The sequence below is a fragment of the Berghia stephanieae genome, chromosome 4, assembly GCF_034508935.2.
Source record: "Berghia stephanieae isolate SIO BIC M18660-M18661 chromosome 4, UCSD_Bste_1.3, whole genome shotgun sequence".
NCBI classification, from domain to species: Eukaryota; Metazoa; Mollusca; class Gastropoda; order Nudibranchia; family Aeolidiidae; genus Berghia; species Berghia stephanieae.
In genome coordinates this window covers 27,817,294-27,838,622 of record NC_088363.1, presented here as the reverse complement: position 1 = coordinate 27,838,622, position 21,329 = coordinate 27,817,294, and the positions used below count along the sequence as shown (strand labels likewise).

Below are 21,329 nucleotides of genomic sequence, written 5' to 3'. Positions count from 1 at the left end.
TTCTTCTTCTTCTTCTTCTTCTTCTTCTTCTTCTTCTTCTTCTTATTATTATTATATTATTATTATTATTATATTATATTATTATTATTATTATTATTATATTTATTATATTATTATTATTATTATTATTATTATTATTATTATTATTATTATTATTATTATTATTATTATTATTATTATTAATCTATTATTATTATATTATTATTATTATTATTATATTATTTATTATTATTATTATTATTATTATTATTATTATTATTATTATATATTATTATTTATTATTATTATATTATTTATTATTATTATTATTATTATTATTATTATATATTATATTATACTACTATACTACTACTTATTATTATTAATATTATTACCATTATTTTTATTCTCACCATTATTATTATTATTATTATTATTATTATTATTATTATTATTATTATTATTATTATTATTGTTATTACCATTACTATTTTTATTGTCATTGTCATTAACATTGTTGTTATCATTATTATCACCGTCATTATTATTGTTGTTATTATTATTATCATCATCATCATCATCGATTGTAATATCAATATTAGTATTATTGTCACTATCATTTATAGCATTATCATAATTATCAATATCATCTTCATAAATGTCATTTTCAAAATCATCATCATCATCATCATACTATATTATCCTCACTCTATTCTTTCATAGATTAATAATATATAAAACCGCCTTACTTTACTCTTGATATTTCAATCAGATATCATCATAAATAAAATAAAACGCTATGAATTATTGTCAATATTATTGACGATCCTTTCAAACAGACTACCTTTCATAAATTTATAATCAACATAATCACTTCGTCTATATTTACCATTTTTAGTTTTGCCCACCACAAAGCCATAGTATTAACAATATCACTCTTAAGACCGTATTTGGCTATACGTTTCCATCGGTATAGAAAGACGGAGAACAAACATAACTTTGAATTATAACAATTAAATGAGTTCTTTAGTTAGTCTTGAAATGAATCAATGTTAATTGAGAGTCGCTTTTTGTGTCAGGACATAATTGAAGTCCATTAACAAATAATTGCATTTTACGGTTGCCAGAGAAAATTGCTAGTTTTAAACCCACAATAATGAAACCGAAACAAAAAAAAATGTTGGACGTAGTAGAAATAATATATGGCCACATTTAAATCAATTATTAGCGGCAACATGTACAAAGTTCAGTGAAGTCCATTGTTTTCTGTTTAACAGTAACTTCGTAATTTAAAGATCTACATTTTCAATACTGTTGTTTAAATGATAATTTAAGCGAGCAAAATAAAACTTTGACTCTTGGAAAGGTTCAATGGCAAATAAAACCAAACATATTATTAATTTAGTGCTTTTTCCTCTATTAAGTTTTCATGCAAATTCAACAAAGTATTGATTTTGACTTTGCAAAGTGCCCTGGAGTTTTAAAAAGTAGAAGTTGTTAAAGAATTCATACCAAAGAAGCATACACCCAAGAATGCTTACGCTAAATCCATTGTACGCACCACATAATTTCACAAAGACTCTCTGTAAATGAGATCGATGTTGAATAGAACCCTTTATATTTTTAAAACAATGCTTGAAATTAAACAAATGAGACGTGGGCTAAAATTACATAACATTATGACAAATGTATTTTTTTCCGAGCTTGCGTGCCGTATCGGATGCCTTGATCTGATTGGTCTAAATAATAAATTAGCTGTGACGTCACACGCGGCATTATGGGAGGGGATTCAAGGCGCGGAGGGGCCCGTCTTGGGAGACTTTCATCACAGTTCCTAGTGAGTAGAAATTTGGCCTTAGACGCGTGTGAGGTAAGAAAGTGAGGGTGTCGGATCAAGGGGCGGTTGAGGCTAAAATAAAAATCAATTGCGGTTAGCCGAGTCTATTGTAATCGACTGTTAATGTCGATACTACACGTAAGAATTTATCGCTTTCGGTAACAAAATTAAATGAAATCATTTGATGTCAAATAAGGACTCCGAAAATAAAAAGAATTCCCCAACCCCCCCCCCCCCCCCCCCAAAAAAAAAAAAAAACTAACAATCAAACAAACAGACAAGCAAACAAACAAACAATAAGCTGAAAAATAAATGATATCCACTATAAATGCTTTTGGATATCATCATAATCTTCATCACCATGACCGTGATCATCATCAACAACATCATCATCGTCTTTATCATAATCATTATCATCATCATCATCATCATCATCATCATCATCATCATCATCATCATCATCATCATGACCGTGATCATCATCATCATCATCATCATCATCATCATCATCGTCATCGTCGTCGTCATCATCATCATCATCATCATCATTATCATCATTATCATCATCATGATCGTCAACATCATCATCATCGCCATCATCATCAGCACCATCGTTATCATCATCATCATCATCATCATCATCATCATCATCATCATCATCATCATCATCATCATCATCATCATCATCATTATCGTCATCATCATCATCATCATCATCATCATCATCATCATATACCATTATTACATTGTATTATTATTATTATTATTATTATATATTATTATTATTATTATTATTATTATTATTAATAATTTATTATTATCATTATTATTAATATTATTATTATTATTATTAATTTATTATATTATTATTATTATTATATATTATTATTATTATTATTATTATTATTATTATTATATTATTATCATTACTATTATTATTATTATTATTATTATTATTATTATTATTATTATTATTATTATTATTATTATTATTATGCGGCTATGTGATCTTGTGGTACATTGAAATTATTTTATTTTGGGACTAGTTCCATAGGCCTTTTAATATAAATCAATATCCTGTGTTTTTATTACATACCAAACAAATATATGAAATAACACTTGACCTCCTCAAACACGATTTACCTTTTTGACCTACCAACCCAAAATGTTTTCATGTCGAGGTGTTTTAGAGGCTGAAAATTGAATAATAGTCCTGAGACTTGGTTTAACTTTTTATGCTTTATTGAGGAAAATTAAACTATTTTCTTAAAGAATCAAACCTGGACCACATATTATTCAACAATATCAAGTTTTTGTGATTTGTTTACTGTTAAAAAGCTTATAATTAAACATAATTTAACATAATTAAGAGATCTCGTAGGAAATTATTAACTTAAATTAATTTAAATACACATACAATAAACATAATGTTTCTATGGACAGTTCTATTCATTTCGGCCATTAAAAGCAATTAGTCAAAACCATGCAATGATTATCCAGTTAACAGCTTAAAATACAAATTATGGCTTTGGTGCACATAAGAATATAATTGTTGATAATTTACCATAAATATTGCATAAACATAAACATTCGTTAGGATAATTAGAACGTGTTATGATAATAATATTGCAATGTCAATTAAAAGTCAATTAAATTATTTTCACATCATCTAAAATAATCGAAAGATAAATTATTCACAAGTCTAGATATATTGAAAGGCAAATAAATAATTGTTTTGTTGTCGTAGATAGTTGTTGTTGTTGTTGTTTTTGTTGTTGTTGATCATGCTGTTATTGTTGTTGTTGCTGTTGTTGTTATTGTTGTTCTTGTTATTGCTGTTGCTGGGTTTTATTTTGTATTGTCTTTGTCTTTGGTGGTAATTTGTGTGATGTTCATTTTGTTGTTATTGTTATTGGTTTGATATATTATTAAGATTGCTCCTCATTTACGTACCTCTTGAATTCTTTTTTTACTAGATAGTCCAGTAACATCTATATCATATACTATTTTCGTAAATTCGCTGTCTAGAGATAATGATAATAGATTTAATATATAAAATGTGAACTCACCTTGAAGTCATCATCCACAGTAAAAGTTGTTCCTTGGTTCATCTCGTCTTCGTCTGGTTGCTGCTGCTGATTATAATTATTATCGTCTTCAGAGCGTGGCTCCTCCTTCTCCTCCTCCTCCTCCCCCTCCTCTTGCTCCTTCCCGAAAACCTCTGCGTTGTTATCACCTATGGGATTTGCTGTAACGCCATTGCTTACAGTGTCATCAAAATGATTATCTTTGTCGTTGTTATCCAAAGGAGCAGACACACCAGCCTCCTCACCGAAATCACTATTCACGGGGCTTGATCCTCTACTCTTCGGCGGTGATGCGGTTTCTTTTCCTCGTTCAGGAACATCCAAAAAATCTGAATTACTCTCCTGATTGTTCCTATCGTTTTGGAACTCCCCAGAAAGACGGCTGCTCGTTATCTCCTGATCCAAATCGCGATCCTGTTCTCCTCCGTCAACATCACCTCCAGGACGAGGCTGATCTAAGCCATTGTTGACATTGCTTTCATCAATAGCATTACTGTCATCACCGTATTCAGAATGATAATGATCATTGACAGGTGGGGGAGTAGCGACGTCGGCAGACATGAATAAATTGTTAAATGAGATGCTTCAACCTGCTCGTTAATTAAAATACGATACTGCAGTCACCCGTCTCCTGTGAGTTGACGTGAATGTACACCAGACTTCCTCTCACAACAGACTGAGTCAATAAATCAGCCACAATCAATAAATTATTGTTTATTTTCCCTCTTCTTTTCTATTTCGATCAATTTTATATAATACGACGCATGAGTGGTTTTAAACAATGACACAAACGAAGCAATGCAATAGCAGGAGCTAAAAAGAATATGTGGACAACAACTAAAGCACTCGATAATTTTGAACTGAAGTTCTGAAGTGACAGCCACAACTACTAACAAAACAGCAATTGTATTTATCATAATACAAGTCGTGGTTTTATACTCCAGTGTAACAGCAGTCATTAATGTCTATAGAAATTATTGATTTATCGCAATTATACCAGTGAAAGCTAATGAATATTCAACTTAAGACAAGAATGAAACTTTTCATTGCGATGTCTTTAGCAAGGATGTGAAGTCTTGCATGTCGATACAAGAACAAAGGAAATAGTCATGCGTGGGGTTGGTACGGCAACTGGCATAAACGTTATCGATTGGAGTCGATACCGAAATGGAAGTTTAACGTAATCGAATACAGTCAACAGCCTACGGTAGGTCAAAATGGACTCATCCAGGATTGATCCGTCAACCACTTAGCAAAAACATGGGAAAACCTATACATTGTTTTTAATAGCTCACCGGAAAAGCAATCAATCCTCTTAATATTAAAAATAAACGCTTATTTTTATGAAATGGCCAATGGAAGAATTTCTTTATCTCACTCTACATATTTGTCTGAAAAAGTCAACTGTCAACAGTCAAAAAATTTATGATTATTCTTTATTTCTAAACTCTCTTAATTTCTAAGATTATTACAAAGCATTGTTTTGTCCCTCTTTATAACTTGAAAAATGATAATCTATCTTTTAAAGGTATCATTTGAAAAATCTTTTTGAATATCATGGGAAAGTAGTACCATCGAATTTGTACACGGTTTAACAAAAACAAAGAGACAAATTCATCATTATAATATCAATCCTGGTCTTGTCAAAAAGTAGCTATTCAAAACCTTGTTTGTTTGATGTTTTTTTTTGTTAGTTTGGTTTGTTTTGTTTTGTTTTTTGTTTTTTTTTTTTGGTGGGGGGGGGGGTATTTTGTTTGTTTTGGTTTTGAGTTTTAGTTTTTACTTTGCATTTTTACTTTTTGCTTTGGTTTCCCTTTTTGGGAAAGGGGGAGGGGTTTGCATCTCTATCTAGAGAACTCGTTATTCTTATTATACCTTGTTTTAAAATAAAGATTTGAAAACATTTAAAACTTTGACAACAGAACGATATAGCGCTGCTTCTCAGACATTTCTACAGACTAAAAGGAATAGTATATATATATATATATATATATATATATATATATATATATATATATATATATATATACGTGGAAAGTAAACAAGAGTCACAAGTGTTGCTCAAAGGAGCAAATTTGAGATCCATAATCTTGCGCAAGAAAAATAACAAAAAGTGTCTTAAGTGATTTTTGAACCGGGTCTTTCTTGTTAAAGGTTATACATATATATATATATATATATATATATATATATATATATATATATATATATATATATATATATATATATATATATATATGAGGTTACTCAGCCACCTTTCCCAACGAACAGAAAAAATACTTTCTGCTTCATGACATCTGCAAAGTGACTTTTTGGATTGAAATGTGCATGCTAGCAGTCAATTGAATGCCCCACAAATGTCCAAACAAGCTATAAACAAGTTGCAAAGTCCCACAAGTGATGCTATGTGTAAATGGTCATATTTTTATTGGTCACTGACCCCAGACATTTTGCCACGAAAAGTGCAATCCAGACGTCTGTTTTAAACACCGGACTTACTTAAATCAATAAATAAAATAAGCAAAGATATTTTTAAAATATGAAACTAATTATTACCTTGATTAGACGCTATCACAGAAGAACTGTCAAATTAAAACAATAAATACTGCTACAAGCTTTCTCGATAAATATTTATAACACAGCACATCCTCTTGATACTTCAAAATTGTCGTTAAACGAAAGACCAGAACATTCAAAATATAATTTCCTAATAATTATTTGTCTTCGTTAATTTCACACCAACTACAAGGTCATGTCATTAAAACTAATCACCGATTAGATGTAATATCGACTAATGAGTTCAAAAGTTGTACTGCGTCAATATTTTCTAGCACGGACCAGAGCATTCTACCGTTAGACAATTGAGAAACGCGGTTGGAACCATGGAATTTTATTGCTATTGTAACTCAGCATCTTGGTGGAATTTTTGTACTCGATTACTTCATCTTTCAACGTAAGAAACAGCAAAGAAGACGGTACAGAGTCAGTAGTCGGAAATGGGATCAAGTCATCAATTATGGAACTTGATGGATTGGCGGTCGGGGCCTATGGTCGACTTGATAGAATAACGCCACAACCTTACGTTGTTTTCCCACTTGCCCCTAGCGACACCTACAAATTCATGAAAATTTCATGAACACCGCTAAATCGAAATAGGATCGGTACTGTTGTTTTCTACACTACAAGTGTAATGTGGCTTGAAAGAATTAACCGCAAAATAATTTAAAGATTTTTCAAACTTAAAACTGTACGTCATCAACAATGCTTCAGGAACAGCGATAAGACCGACAACGTTAATAGTTTAATTTAACGGCATTTATCAAAAGGAATTTAGTTATGGGAAAAACAATAACTGAGGAAATCTGTCAAGAAAAGTTGTTTGTTTCTCCGACGGCATTGTTTATAAAACTGAGTCAAACTGTTAATGTTTTACAAGTCAATAAAGCTCCATAATGCAGTAAATCTCAATTATCATTGGGAGGTTAGATAAAGATTAATTATATTATAAACTTATAACCTCATTTTCTACCAGGTAATATCTATTTTTTAAATGCCCGTCAGTCGAAATAAAAGCCTTTCGAATAATATATAAAATGAATATTTTCTTTATGTTCTAAAAGTGTAACACGGGCGATTCAGGTAGCGTTATTTAATGTTACTGTGTAACTCCGAATACCAATTTTCCCAACCATTGATAGTCACAAACTCATGAAGGTCCAACTGATTTGGCTAACATAGACATATTATGCATTCGTGGCGTTTATGTCATACCTATAGCATTAGAAAAAATGCGTTTGGTTCTCTATTCAGTCTTGATATCACATCGACCAATACAAGTATGATTCGTTCCCTGATCTTTAAGTTCTATATGTCTCTAGATAGAGTGAGTTTATATCTGAGATTGTATAATTCTCCATTGTTCATTTGCCTCTTCAAGAATCAATCATTTACAAATAAGTCAGTCGTTGTTCCTTGAAACATCTGTTTATCAGCTAGTCATCCAGAGCCATAAGGCCCATGGAGCCCGAGTTTATCCCGGTTTCTATAGCGTAACACAGACTATAGCAGTTGCTTGTTACACTTTGGGTAGGACGCTAGTCGAACACAGAGTACTTTCCGCAAGATCTAACAGAGCCAGTTACCCATTCACTGCTGGGTGGATAGAGGGGTCAGAAAAAATCCCGATTTCATTCAAGATCGATCCAGGTCCCATTGTGTATGAAGCAAGAGCTCTACCAACTGAGCTACTTGGATCCCCAATATTTGACATCTAGATTAAAGGACTGTGACGTGTGAAGTTGAGTTCTTGTGTAATCGATCTGCACTCACTTAACCTCATCATACTCAGATGTTCTTCCCTGATAATATTATACTAATAATGTCTTTGAATTTTGGTTTCAAATAATTTACTCACGATATCTATAATTACTACTACTCCTGAGGCACCTGTGATTTAATAAATTTAAAAAGAAACAACCAAAAAACTGTACTTGTCAACTCTAAAAGTTGGGTTATATATATATATTACTGCGCTGCATACTATAGATAGAATGAAGTTGACGTCACTCGAGTCTTTGTTATTGTTTTTTGCCAACCGCGTTTTTGAGTAATTCTCACTTAACTGTATTAACCAGACTATAAACGTTTAACGTTACACATAGTTTTGTGTGTTGGTTCGTTATACTTCCGGATGGCAATATTGTGAGCTTCTTAGCCAAGCGAATACTATCTATAAAATGAAAACTGCTAATCTATGCTGGAGGGGTCAATGTTTTACGTGTCAGGAGAGGGAAAGCATATAGGAGCCTGGAATCCCCACGCACTTTCTTTCTTTACACATGCCTTCAATGACCCTGAACCGACAGGCACTTCATCTATTATGCACACTGACATGCCTCATTGGAATTGCACGTGTCCACCTACTGCATCGAAGCATGTTCCTGGATGTTAATAAAACTGTGGATATACATTGTTTAGAGTCAAACAGTAAAGCCCAATAACAGATCTCAGTCATTGAAGCAGACAAAATTTGATATGCCCCATCATATTTTTGATGATTAATATGCAAATTGGATTGAATTTACCTTTTTAAATGGAGACAAGTTATGATTTTATGATCCTGAGTAACTTTAAATTTACTTATCAGCAACTGGTGGGGGTCCCGATAGCTCAGTTGGTAGAACATTCGTTTCACATGCAAAAGCACCAAAATCGATCTCGGATGCAGTCGAGATTTTTTTCTGACACCCCTTTATAGAAACCGGGATAAACTCCGGCTCCACGGGCATAATGACTCTGAAGGACTACCTTTCAGCACCTGGTTTACTCTGGAATAATGCCAAGACGAGTATTTGGTTTATGATACCGTGGGTCGATTTTGTTTGTGTTTTAGTTTTCTTTTCTTTCTTTTTTTTTTTCTTGTTGTTGTTGTTGTTGTTGGTTTTATTTTTGGTATTTGTTATAAGCACGCTCAGGTGTCTATTGGAAGCAATCAGAAATGCCACAGCAATGACCGAAATATATTGATGTCTTTAGAGTTCAATTTAATTTCAGAAAAAAAAATTGAGACATGTAAAATTAGAACCATAAGACACACATATTTCTTTATCTAAGACTACGAACATAATTTGTTATTGTCCCGTTCATTTCTTTTTATCGAAACTGCTATTTCTATTTTATTCTCATTTCTTACAAGCAAGTATGAATTTTATGTGTGAATTAATAAATTTAAAAAAAAAAAGAATTTTCTTTTCGGAAGTACTAGACTAGACATCATTTTTTAAATGAAAAATCTCGCTGCTTATATAACAAGAAGTGAAGTGAGTAGAAAAGTGCCAGAAGACAATAGAGAATAAAAAAAAAGTTCGCGGCAATGGGAGCTAAAACCCGCGACCTTACCGGTAAGAGAACTCCACCTGGCCTGAAGAGGGTAGCTCTATAGTCGAATACAGTGTGGCGGATGTCTTCGACAATAGAACTACCCTCTTCCGGCCAGGCGGAGTTGTAGATTGGCGGATGGCTTCGAATGTAGAGCTACCAGGCGGAGTTGTCGTACGAGTAAGGTCGCGGGTTTAAGCCCCCATCGCCGCCAACTTTTTTATTCTCTATTGTCTTCTGGCACTTTTCTACTCACTTCATTTCTTATTATTATCAACATAACTGCTCCACTCACTTTTCTGAATTACTACTTTTACCCTTTTTCTCATTATCTTGCGGTTGGCTTTATCAGACGTATTCAGTGTTTATAAGACGTTAAAGCAAACATTTAGTGACATATATTGTCTTTTGTCGTCAACACTTTAAAATGCGGGGGAGGATATTATAGCAACGAGATCCAAAGCACACCTCTCTGGATAAAATCAAAAGAAGTGGTTCCACTTCATTAAATCAAGATCGAATCTCGTTGTTGCTAAGGTTTCATTAATGTTTTCGTTCACAACCCCATATCAATCCTTTCATTTCACATCACCTACCTTCAAGACGGTTACAAGTCAGACCTATTAGAATTGTTATGTCTCAACCATTAAATTCTTCCATGATACATTTTTCATTGGCACCCAATAATCGCCCTCCTTGAACCGTCTTTGACTTTCAACCCGAATCGACTCTTCATTAATTTTTATCACAAATTTGCCATTAAAGAGTTAACAACCTCAACTCTGGAAAAACACGTATTTAATAATTTGATCAGAAAACTCGCCCTCCAAATATCGATCGATTAAAATGACCCTCATCTGGGCAACAACTCTTAACCATGGGACCTTCTGTCTTTCTAGAAAACGACAATTAACTGGTTCATAATGGAAATGTTTGGGTTACTTTCTCTGCCCATTGACAACAGTTGTGATAGTTACATGCCCGGCAAACGTTGCTATGGAGCAAATCTTAAAACTTACTAGATAGTTACAATGAATTAGCATAGATTAATACGAATTTAGCTTGACGTACCTATTTATGACTAATTTTAAAAATCGACAAGCTGTTTGTTTTGACAACATGTTTTTTCTCAAGGGTCACAATGAACGACATTTTCATTGATTACAAACATTGACTCCATTATACACGATGTCTTGTTTTGTTTTCAATGAAGTCCGTTCATAATGCCATTCCCTTCCATTCAAATCAATCTATATTCTTGTTCGATGGAATAGGTGCGTTTTCTAGACGAGAGAAACTTGGTGAATTCTTTGACGTCATCAAAAATTAACTTTTATTGTTAGGGTTAGTATTTTCATCGCAATGCTGTTGTTTTGTTGTTTTTTTTACAGAATTAACATTGTTTGCCCTTCAGTTCTGTTGTCCAGATGAAAATTAAGTGGGTTTCAAGAGATTAGGTTCATAAACAGTAGACATCTTCAGACTACAGATTAATATCGTTTTCAATCTAGAGTACCCTTGGATTTTCAGAATCGAAGTAAAACGATTTGAAACGACAAATTTACGGGGGGAGAGAGATTGGGTATACACACACACAGAGAGACACACACAGACACATAAAACATACAGAGAGAGAGAGAGAGAGAGAGAGAGAGAGAGAGAGAGAGAGAGAGAAAGACGCATAAAACATACACAGAGATAGATAGATAGATAGATAGATAGATAGATAGATAGATAGATAGATAGATAGATAGATGGAGAGGAGTCAAAATTGAGGGGGAAGGAGGGGAAGAAAAAAGGAATTAGAGATTTATTGAAGATTAGATAATACGGGTGGTAGAAGAGAGATAAAGAGAGAGATGGACAGTGGCGGTTCTAGCCTATTTATAGTGGTGGGGCAAAGATGATTCGGTCATATATATATATATATATATATATATATATATATATATATATATATATATATATATATATATATATATATATATATATATATATATTATATATTTCAACTTTAAAAAAATAAAATATTTCAACCACAAATAATCACATTCACAATGAAAGGACAATACCAGTAGATTTTAATTATTCCAAACGTAATCTAAAAGGAATCACGAAAGAGAATACAACAAAAAAATAAAGCGACGAGACAAAATGCGACAACACCTTGACAATACAAGTCCATTTCGTTCACTCGAAAAATTAAAGAGATGCTTTAATCCCTCAACGGCGAGATTGATATTTCTGTTACATTTTCAGAAGTACGTAGTAACTTTAAATTTTTCATCGAGAAGCAACAACCGCGATATGACTCGAGTTTCATTCAGAGCTCAAATTGCATCATTTTTACTGCTCTCTTGGTGGTTAGAATGATTGTGCCGGTGGTGGTAGCAGTTGGAATAATGGTAGCGATGGTGGTGGTGGTGGAGGAGGAGGAGGAGGAAGAGGAGACGGTGAGGGAGGATGTAATTATGGTAGTGGTTTTGGTGGTGCTGTTGGTTAGAATGATAGTTGTGGAGACGATGACGAAAATTATATGATGATGTTGATATTGTTTTTATTGATATTGTAGTATTTGTTGTTAATGTTGTTGTTGTTGTTAATGATGATGATAATGATGGCAACGACGATGTCGTCGACAATGATGATTACCGTACGATATTACAAAGTTTATTCAATCTTAGGCTTTCGCCATTAAATCATACACTTTGATGACAACATACATGAAAGTGGAAAAAAAAATGGTAAATGGAACCAAACAATAAATTGTTACCATTAATAACCACAAAAAATACAACAATCGTAATACCACCAATACGTACAATAATAATAATAATAATAATAATAATAATAATAATAATAATAATAATAATAATAATAATAATAATAATAATAATAATAATAATAAAAATAATAATAATAATAATAATAATAATAATAATAATAATAATAATAATAATAATAATAATAATAATAATAATAAAAATAATAATAATAATAATAATAATATTACCATGATCATTACTACCACCACCATCACTATTACCACCACCACCATCACCATCATTATTACGTTTCCAATCCGTTTTTCTCGTTTTTTAAAAATTTGATACCTTAATAGACGAAAATTCCGGTGATTTTTTTAAAGGATAGTTAAAATATCTACCATTTTATTAACCCTGAAAACTACGATTTTTATTTTCCTATTTCAAGTAGGCAGGTCTGCTATGACAAGTATCAGTTCCATAGTCAAAAAAAGACAAATTAAAAACAAAATTTACTTAATCTTAGGCTTTCGCCAATAATTCATACAATACAATTAAGACAAATTAAATAATGCTACCAATCTCTCCTCATGCATTCGTTAGACTATAACAATAACGACCGTGTTATCTTTACTCCTTACCCAACCAACCCCTAGCTTCCCGATTCTTCATCGCGAACTATTATGTATGTATTAGCTTCAGGACGGGCAAGTACGGAATCTGCCCACCCTTCCTTTAAACGTCTTTATTTCCTCTATAACTTAGAATTCAACTCTCTCCTTTCTCAGAAGAGTATTTCTCGTATACTAATTCAATTTTTGAGTAAACCAAAATGGTGGGGGTTGTATTTTATATATTTATTTAGTCGTGACTTCTGAATAAAAGTGTTTTATTAGAGGGAATGCAATAGAAAATACATTGTTTTGCAAAAATATTTAGTCTGGCAATAAAAATACAGCGGTAATTACTTAAAGAATTTTTTTTTTAAAAAGGAACAAATTAATTTGTTTAAAAAAAAACAAAACAAAAAAAACAAAACAAACAAACAAATAAGACAACAATTTAAATAAATGAATTTTGAGAAGCACTAAAGAAAACGAGAAAAAAAGAGATAATTTAAATGGATAAACAAATATATTAAAACAACACAAGTTAATACTAACTTGATATAATATTAGTAAATTGATACATTTAATTCAATATTGGAACCTTCCCAATGTTATTACATCAATGGTACCAGCACAAGTAAGGCAATAAATAAAAAAAGTTCGTTTGCCAAAATCTCTATTTAGTGCTCACTGGTTTATAAGGTGGGCTCATTTGAATTAGCCCGACCTAGAACTAGAGAGGCCAGACAGCAAAATCACCGTCAGGCGACGTGACGATGAGATGACGATGTGGGCGGAGTGGAGTGGTTGGGAAAGGGGGGGGTGATAAAAAAGAACAGGAGCGTATCCTGGTTTATGCATTACGGGGTGCATGGTGATTCGCAATCTATCAAAAATACATACAAATTGATTTCAGTACGAAGTATCAAGTTTAAGTACTAACTTTTAAAATTATCTAATTTAAATTAGATTATTTCGGACCTGGTAATACAGCTTATAACTTGAAAAAAAACAGGCTGGTATTTGCCCACCCTGCCCAATATTACCAGCCGTCCCTGGAGATGGAGTGAGGGGGGGGGGGCGCAGGAGGGGGAGAGAGAGGAGGTGGGTTTGTTTGTTTTTTTTGGGGGGGGGTTGTGTTTTGTTTGTTTATCTTCTTCGTTTGTTTGTATTTTTACATGTATTTTATGACACAATAATCTTCTAAAGAGTGTAAAGAATTATTATTAATGCTTTGTATCATCTGCCTTCATTCGTTATCAATGTATTTGATCGCAGGTGTGGATCTCAAATGATATTCTGACTTATATTATTGTAGTTGCTATTGTCGTCGTCGTCATTGTAGTCATCTTTGTTATTGTTATAGTTGTTTTAGTTGTTGTTGCCGCTCTGCTACTGCTTTTTTGTTTGTTTGTTTTTTCTGTTTTGTTTTTCGACCATTTTCAATCACTAGGTTACTTTTCATTAAAGTTTTAATTATGGGCCTTAACTTCATCGGATTGTACAAAGCAAGAAAGGTGTTGACGGATGATCGGTGCAAACATTAACAATGGCCGACATAGATGAGAGAAAGTGTAGGAAAGCAATGAAGTATGACCATTGCAACTTGTATACTTACGTACTCCGAATAAAACACGTTTTAAAAATTTTGTCCAAAAAACTAGTCTTTCGAATATCGATCGATTAAAATACCTTCATTTTGTAAAAAAAAAAAATACAACAAAAACTCCCAAACATGGGACTTCGGTGACTTCAGTAACTTCAGTGAAGTCCCAGGTTTGAGAGTGTCTGGCAAGATAGAGATCATTTTAATCGATTGATATTTGACGGACTGGTTTTCTGGCCAAATTTTTTTTTAATGTGAATTTCCAGAGTACGACAGCATAGCCCTTAGCAACGTGAATGACTACATATTTATCGACTGGTGACAAAATACACTCCAGATTGTTAGGAAATAGATGATGTTAGAGACAGTTATGGATGAATGAGTATAAGTGTATTTCTCCTGATATGAAAAAATGAGTAATTGCACACAGTTATCGACTCTCATATAATTTTAGTTTTCATTGGTCTGAGAGGTATAAATTACCCGCGCCATCAATCTGATTATATGTCGGCATTATATAGATAAGAAAAATTTAGTTTAAAGTTTTAAAGTTAGGAATTTTATTTATTGAAGTTAACCCTATCATTCTCAACCATAAGAAAATCGTCATATTTGTTATGATACAACGAACATTTTTCTTATTATGATTTATTTTGTATAACACGAAATTTGAAGAATAGTGTTGTTCTATCTATCTAGTTAAAGGAGCTTAATGCTGTGATGTTTGTGATATTTGCTGAGAAATGAAGATTATTACGGACAGAAACTCATTTATTTTAATTATTATATTACTGTAATGTGAAAATTTTCATACAAATATTTTGAGTCATCAACGATTAAAATCGGTCCTGTAATGAAGTTTGAGGGTGCGCGCAAATTAGTCTGGCAACAAGTCTGTTAATTGACGATTCCCAACGGGAAAATGGCCATTCATTATGCCCTTGCAGATTTTATAAATAATCATTTGAGTCAACGGGTGATATAATTTCCCTTAATTAAAAAAAAGGTTTGAAATTTAGTCGTAAGTAAATTCTGAAAAAAAAAATGGTTTTGTAATTTTTAGATTTGCCAGTTATCCTGTTTTCATTGTACGGAACAAACCCTATTTTTAATGAATGTATATATATATATATATATATATATTATATATATATATATATATATATATATATATATATGTATGTGTGTGTATATATATATATATATATATATATATATATATATATATATATATATGTATGTGTGTGTATATATATATATATATATATATATATATATATATATATATATATTATATACGTATATATATATATATATATATATATATATATATATATATATATATATATATTTACAGACACACAGTTTTTTTCTCACGGTCGTTTTCTCGACATAATTAGCCTTGGGAAATAAATGAGTAGGAATCCCACATATTATACGGCTTGCGTTATTGACTGGTCTGGTGTGTTTTGGTTACGAATCACAGTCATTTTACGTTCGTGCAGTCACAATAAACAGTGCTTTATGAGCATTGTTTTTGAACGAGTTTGTTCGTATGAACAGAATGGAGACAACATGAAATCGCAATAATTACAGTGCACGCACTAATACTATCAATGCCAATTGTTGGTTTCTTCTAATTGATTAGCCAGTTCACTGCAGTGCTATGGAAAAACAAATATCTAATTTTAAAATTTGGCCAGAAAGCTCGTCCTTCAAATATCTATCGATTTAAATGACCCGCGTCTTGGCAAAAACACCCAAAACAAGGGACTTCGCCAAATATCTGGCTTGAGAGTTTTCACTAAGATGAGGTCATTTAAATCCATAGATATTTGAAGGACGGGTTTTCTGGCAACAAAGTTTTAATACATGTTTTTCTAGAGTACGCCGGTTAACTGGTTAAACGTCGATGCATTCTTCCATTGCTAAGAACTCTGCCATTTTAAACTTAATGAGCATGGTTCGATGTTTGAGCGCTTGTTCAAATCAATATGTGACCCATAACGTCAATACGGTATTGTGTTTAAATGAACCAAATGAAGACAATTGATTTTTGTAATCAAAATGGAAAGATCTAGTATCTAAGGGTATTTTTCTTTACTACTAATTCCATTGGGGTTTTTCTTGTGTTTTCTTTTTTTTACGTTATTAATTAGAACAAAGAAATCATTCTTTTCAATGGGGCATTTATTTTGACAAAACCTTTACAAGGTTGGTTGAATTTGAATGTTAAGAAAAATGCTCTTCCGATACAATTAATACCTTTTTGAGATGATTGAGTACATATTGTGTAAGTTTTAAATACTGCTCTGCTTGTTGTGCATTACACTACATCGAATAACAAATGGTTGTAAATACCCATTTTCACAAATACACACACCGATCTAAAACATGATATTTCGAAAATGCAAAATCTTAAATAAATATGGGACTAAAATTTGAAGGGGGAGATTTTCAGATTTAGAAACACTCCAAACGAATTTTGAATTCCCTTGCTATTCTAACAAAATTAAAAAATATTTGCTGGAGTGTTGTTGTTAACAGATAGTATCATAGGTGCACATTTATATCTTTGACTTCATCGGCTTGACTTTGGGTAGATATAAATGATTACAGGGTATTTCTATGGCAATACATGTTTGTGCCAATGCTGGTTCAAAACGGAGGTCTAGTAGCAAATTCTCACATAATGAGAGGGAAATCAAGTTAATGAAACATGCTCAGAAAATGAAACAGTATGAAATCAATCGAAGAAAGCGGAGCTCTATATTGATGTGCATTGTGAATCCTAATCCTAAGCTACTATAAACTTGGTTGTAAAAGGTAGTGTACAAAAATGAACACAGCGGCTATAAAAAGAACCAAGAAAACAAAACTAAACTAAACTAAAACTAAAACCAGTTAATGAAAACGGAAAGTTTCGGGCTCAAACCCCTACAAAAGTCTTTTTTCAGTCAAAAACATTAACCAGTTAAAACGGCAAAACTTTCACGTTTTTGCTTTTGTAATTGCGATAATGTGTTGCCAATTGGTCATGATTTCAATGCATCAATTTGTCTTTGTCAGATCTGACGTATTCCACAGAATCATATATTTGATTATATTAGGATGTAAAAATACACCTGTTTCAAGTATTATTGTGATACCAGCGTAATCATATTGATTTATAATTATACCAGGTGGAGGGCGTCGACATGAGAAAATAGAATCAAAATCGCTCTAACATGGGACGTAATCCATTATTTTAAAAGCGGGGATAATACAATTCTTCTTGCTTCCCTTGATTTGGGGATATGAACCAAGCTTTTTTTTCTGAAAAGTAAGTCTCTTGCAAAGTGATCAAATATTAAACACAAATTGTCAATTCCCCCCCCTTTGAAAAAGATAAAGAATCTAGTTTAGTATTGTCGTTTATAACAACGGCTCATAAGCTCATGATATGTATTTTTCTTTCTTTTATGACTTGGCTAAAAGTAAATTCGTGCTCGGCGGCTCAGCGGTTGGGTCCCTCGTCTTGTACAAAAGTCAAGCGATGTTAATCGTGGTCAGAGGCCAGATGAGTGACAGTTGATCTTGGAAACTTCTGGTCCCAACATTAATTCTTTGGGTAAGGCACTTAAAACACATTACCTCACTCGAATCAGGTGTGAATGAGTGAAGGATACTGTAAAGAAGGGCAGCTTATAATGTATGTAATAGAAATATTATTCCTTGCGGCCTACTGGGAGAATAAATGAATAACTGTAAAGCGCACTGAGCATGGTCATCTGTAAAAATGCTCTATATAAATGTTCATATTCATTAATTTATTTATTTTCAAATTTATTTTCAATTTGATGGTTAGTTCATATAGGGCTACGGAGCTATGTTAAATGCCATTATATTTTAACGCTCCTATATATCCTTTCTTAAAAGAATATAGCATTGTGGAGAACATAGCGCTTATTTGAGTCAATAAAAAAATTGATACGGCGCCCAACTCTACTGAAAGATTTGAAAATTAGAAATGTATTTTTTAAAGCTAGATAAACAGATAACTTGATTTCCTTTTATAATTTAAAGTCAGTTTGAAAGTTCGTTGAGTCAAACAGATATCATAAAAATATGTACCAACGACGACACTTGACTCCCAAAATAAACTAATTTTGACACTGTAAAAAGTTGTCAATTTGCGTCATCTATTTATGACATCAAGTATTATTATTACTTCCGTTGTGTTGTTGATTTAGCGGTGATCAGTGTTATTATGTATGTTCTAATTGCGTGTATGTTTGTGTGTGTGTGGGGGGGGGGGGGTGCGTGTGTGTGTTTGTGTTTGTGTGTGTGTTGTGTGTGGTGTATACATGTGTGTGTGGGTGTTGGCATTTTTCAGCAAATCATGGCATTCATAGTGATATTATTCACTTGATCACATGAAGGTATTTCAGTCGCCTGTTTGATTCTTTTTTTACTATTAGGGTTAGCTCGAGATCGAGGATATTTCTTTTTCTATCAAGGTTAGTCATAAGTCTTAGTAAAGGTGCTAGGATGTTTGTTTTTCCATAAGTTAAGTAAAGGGGAGACATTCCGAAAGCTCCTACATCCCCAGTATTCTTTAAATTTGTATTTTCACCGTTGATATTTTGTCAGGCATTTATTTATTAAATTTGTCATTATATCTAGAAGTATTTTAAAAACTCTAGAACAAACCTTGATACATTTTTGAAAGTTTAAAATTTCTTCATTTGACCATTGTTTTGAGTTTCAGCCGCCATTTTGATTTCTTAGATATTGAACGGTAGTGCAAAGCAGTCCGAGAGTTGTTTTTTTTTTTTTTTTCTATTAGGGTTAGCTCGAGAGGTTAGTCATAAGTCTTATTAAAGGTGCTAGGAAGTTTGTTTTTCCATAAGTTAAGTAAAGGGGAGACATTCCGAAAGCTCCTACATCCCCAGTATTCTTTAAATTTGTATTTTCACCTTTGATCTTTTGTCAGGCGTTTATTTATTCAATTTGTCATGATTTTTTCTATTAGGGTTAGCTCGAGATCGGATGATTTTTTTTCCTATTAGGGTTAGTCATAAGTATTATTAAAGTGCTGGGGTGTTTGTTTTTCCTATTGGAGTTAATTAAAGATAGTAGGTTTAATTTTTTCTTGGGGTAAGTTGAGGGAATATATTATTAAATATATTATTGGGCCGCACAGAAAAATCAACCGAAGATATACCAAATTACACAGACAGCGTTGTTTACCAATCTGCCCTCATTAAATGATGGTGATTACAGTACCGAATGAAAATAGTTCATTCCCCGCAAAATTGCTGGCTTTTTACTAGTATATATATATATGTGTGTGTGTGTGTGTGAGAGTGTGTGTGTGTGTGTGTGTGTGTGTGTGTGTGTGACAAACTCCGGCTCCACGGGCCTGGATGACTTGATTTTTACTTTTGTTACTACTCAACACTTACGCCAAAACTACCAGGAGGTGTATTACTGTAAAAAAAAAAAAAAATACAAAATTGTAATAAATTGTGCCATGGTCTACGTCAATATGAACGTAGGCGAAATCTCTCAAGATATGTGCGAGAGAAAGAATTCCAAACTGCTTTCATGTTTTACTCAAACTCACTAAGACCTGTTCAGCATAAGATTATAGAATAATGCACTATATAAAAGTTCTCTCTCTCTCTCTCTCTCTCTCTCTCTCTATCTCTCTATCTATCTCTCTATCTCTCTCTCTCTCTCTCTCTCTCTCTCCTTCATTCTATCTTTTCCTCTCTCTGTCTCCTTCTCTTTCTCTTTCTCCCCCCCCAAAAAAAAAAAAAAACTCTCCCATTCTCTCCCCCCCCCCTCTCTCTCTCTCTCTCCTCTCTCTCTTCTCCTTCTCTCTCTCTCTTCTCTCCTTCTTCTCTCTTCCTCTCTCTCTCTCTTCCCTCTCTCTCTCTCTTCCCCCTCCCCTCTCTCTTTCTCCCCCCCCCCCCTCTCCATCTCTCCTCCCTCCCTTCTCTTCTCTCTCACTCCTTCTCCTTTCATTCTTTCTTTTCTTCTCCCCACTTCTCTTTCTCACGCACACACACTCACACATATTATCTTTCTTTCTTTCTACCCTCCTCTCTATCTATCTATCAATCTATCTATCTATACCCTATCGCAATCTATTATCTATCTATCTATCTATCTAATACTATCTATCTATCTATCTATCTTTATTATTATCATTATCGATCGATTGCTCTTCTAACTATTAATCTATCGATATATATATATATTATATATATTTATATATATATATATATATATATATATATATAATATTATAATATAATAATTATATATATATATATACTTCCAAAAGATAATGCTTGAAACAATATTGTAGAATTTAAACAAACTATCGCTTAAATAATTGTATGTCTATCCATCTGTCCATCTATCTTATTTATCCATCAATCTATTAATCTATCTATTTATCTAGCTATTTATCAATCAATCAATCAATCTATCTGTCTATCTGTCTATCTCTCTATCTATCTATCTATCTATCTATCTATCTATCTATCTATCTATCTATCTATCTACCCGGTTATCACT

The 21,329-nt window shown here is 32.5% G+C and overlaps 1 protein-coding gene across 8 annotated transcripts in view; it reads right to left on the bottom strand.

Annotated features, from left to right (window-relative positions):
- LOC144970356 (echinoderm microtubule-associated protein-like CG42247) overlaps window positions 1-21,329 on the bottom strand; it is a 137,215-nt gene that overhangs the window by 47,111 nt on the left and 68,775 nt on the right. The window contains exon 1 of one of the 8 annotated variants that reach the window (XM_078909914.1): window positions 3,886-4,809. The exons of 6 other annotated variants lie outside the window; for them this stretch is intronic. In XM_078909914.1, coding sequence (XP_078766040.1) covers window positions 3,886-4,464 — 579 coding nt within the window. In that variant the 5' untranslated portion in view covers window positions 4,465-4,809. Of the gene's footprint in view, window positions 1-3,885; window positions 4,810-21,329 lie in introns of those variants that run through there. One more of the 8 variants, XM_078909913.1, reaches the window with a different exon arrangement.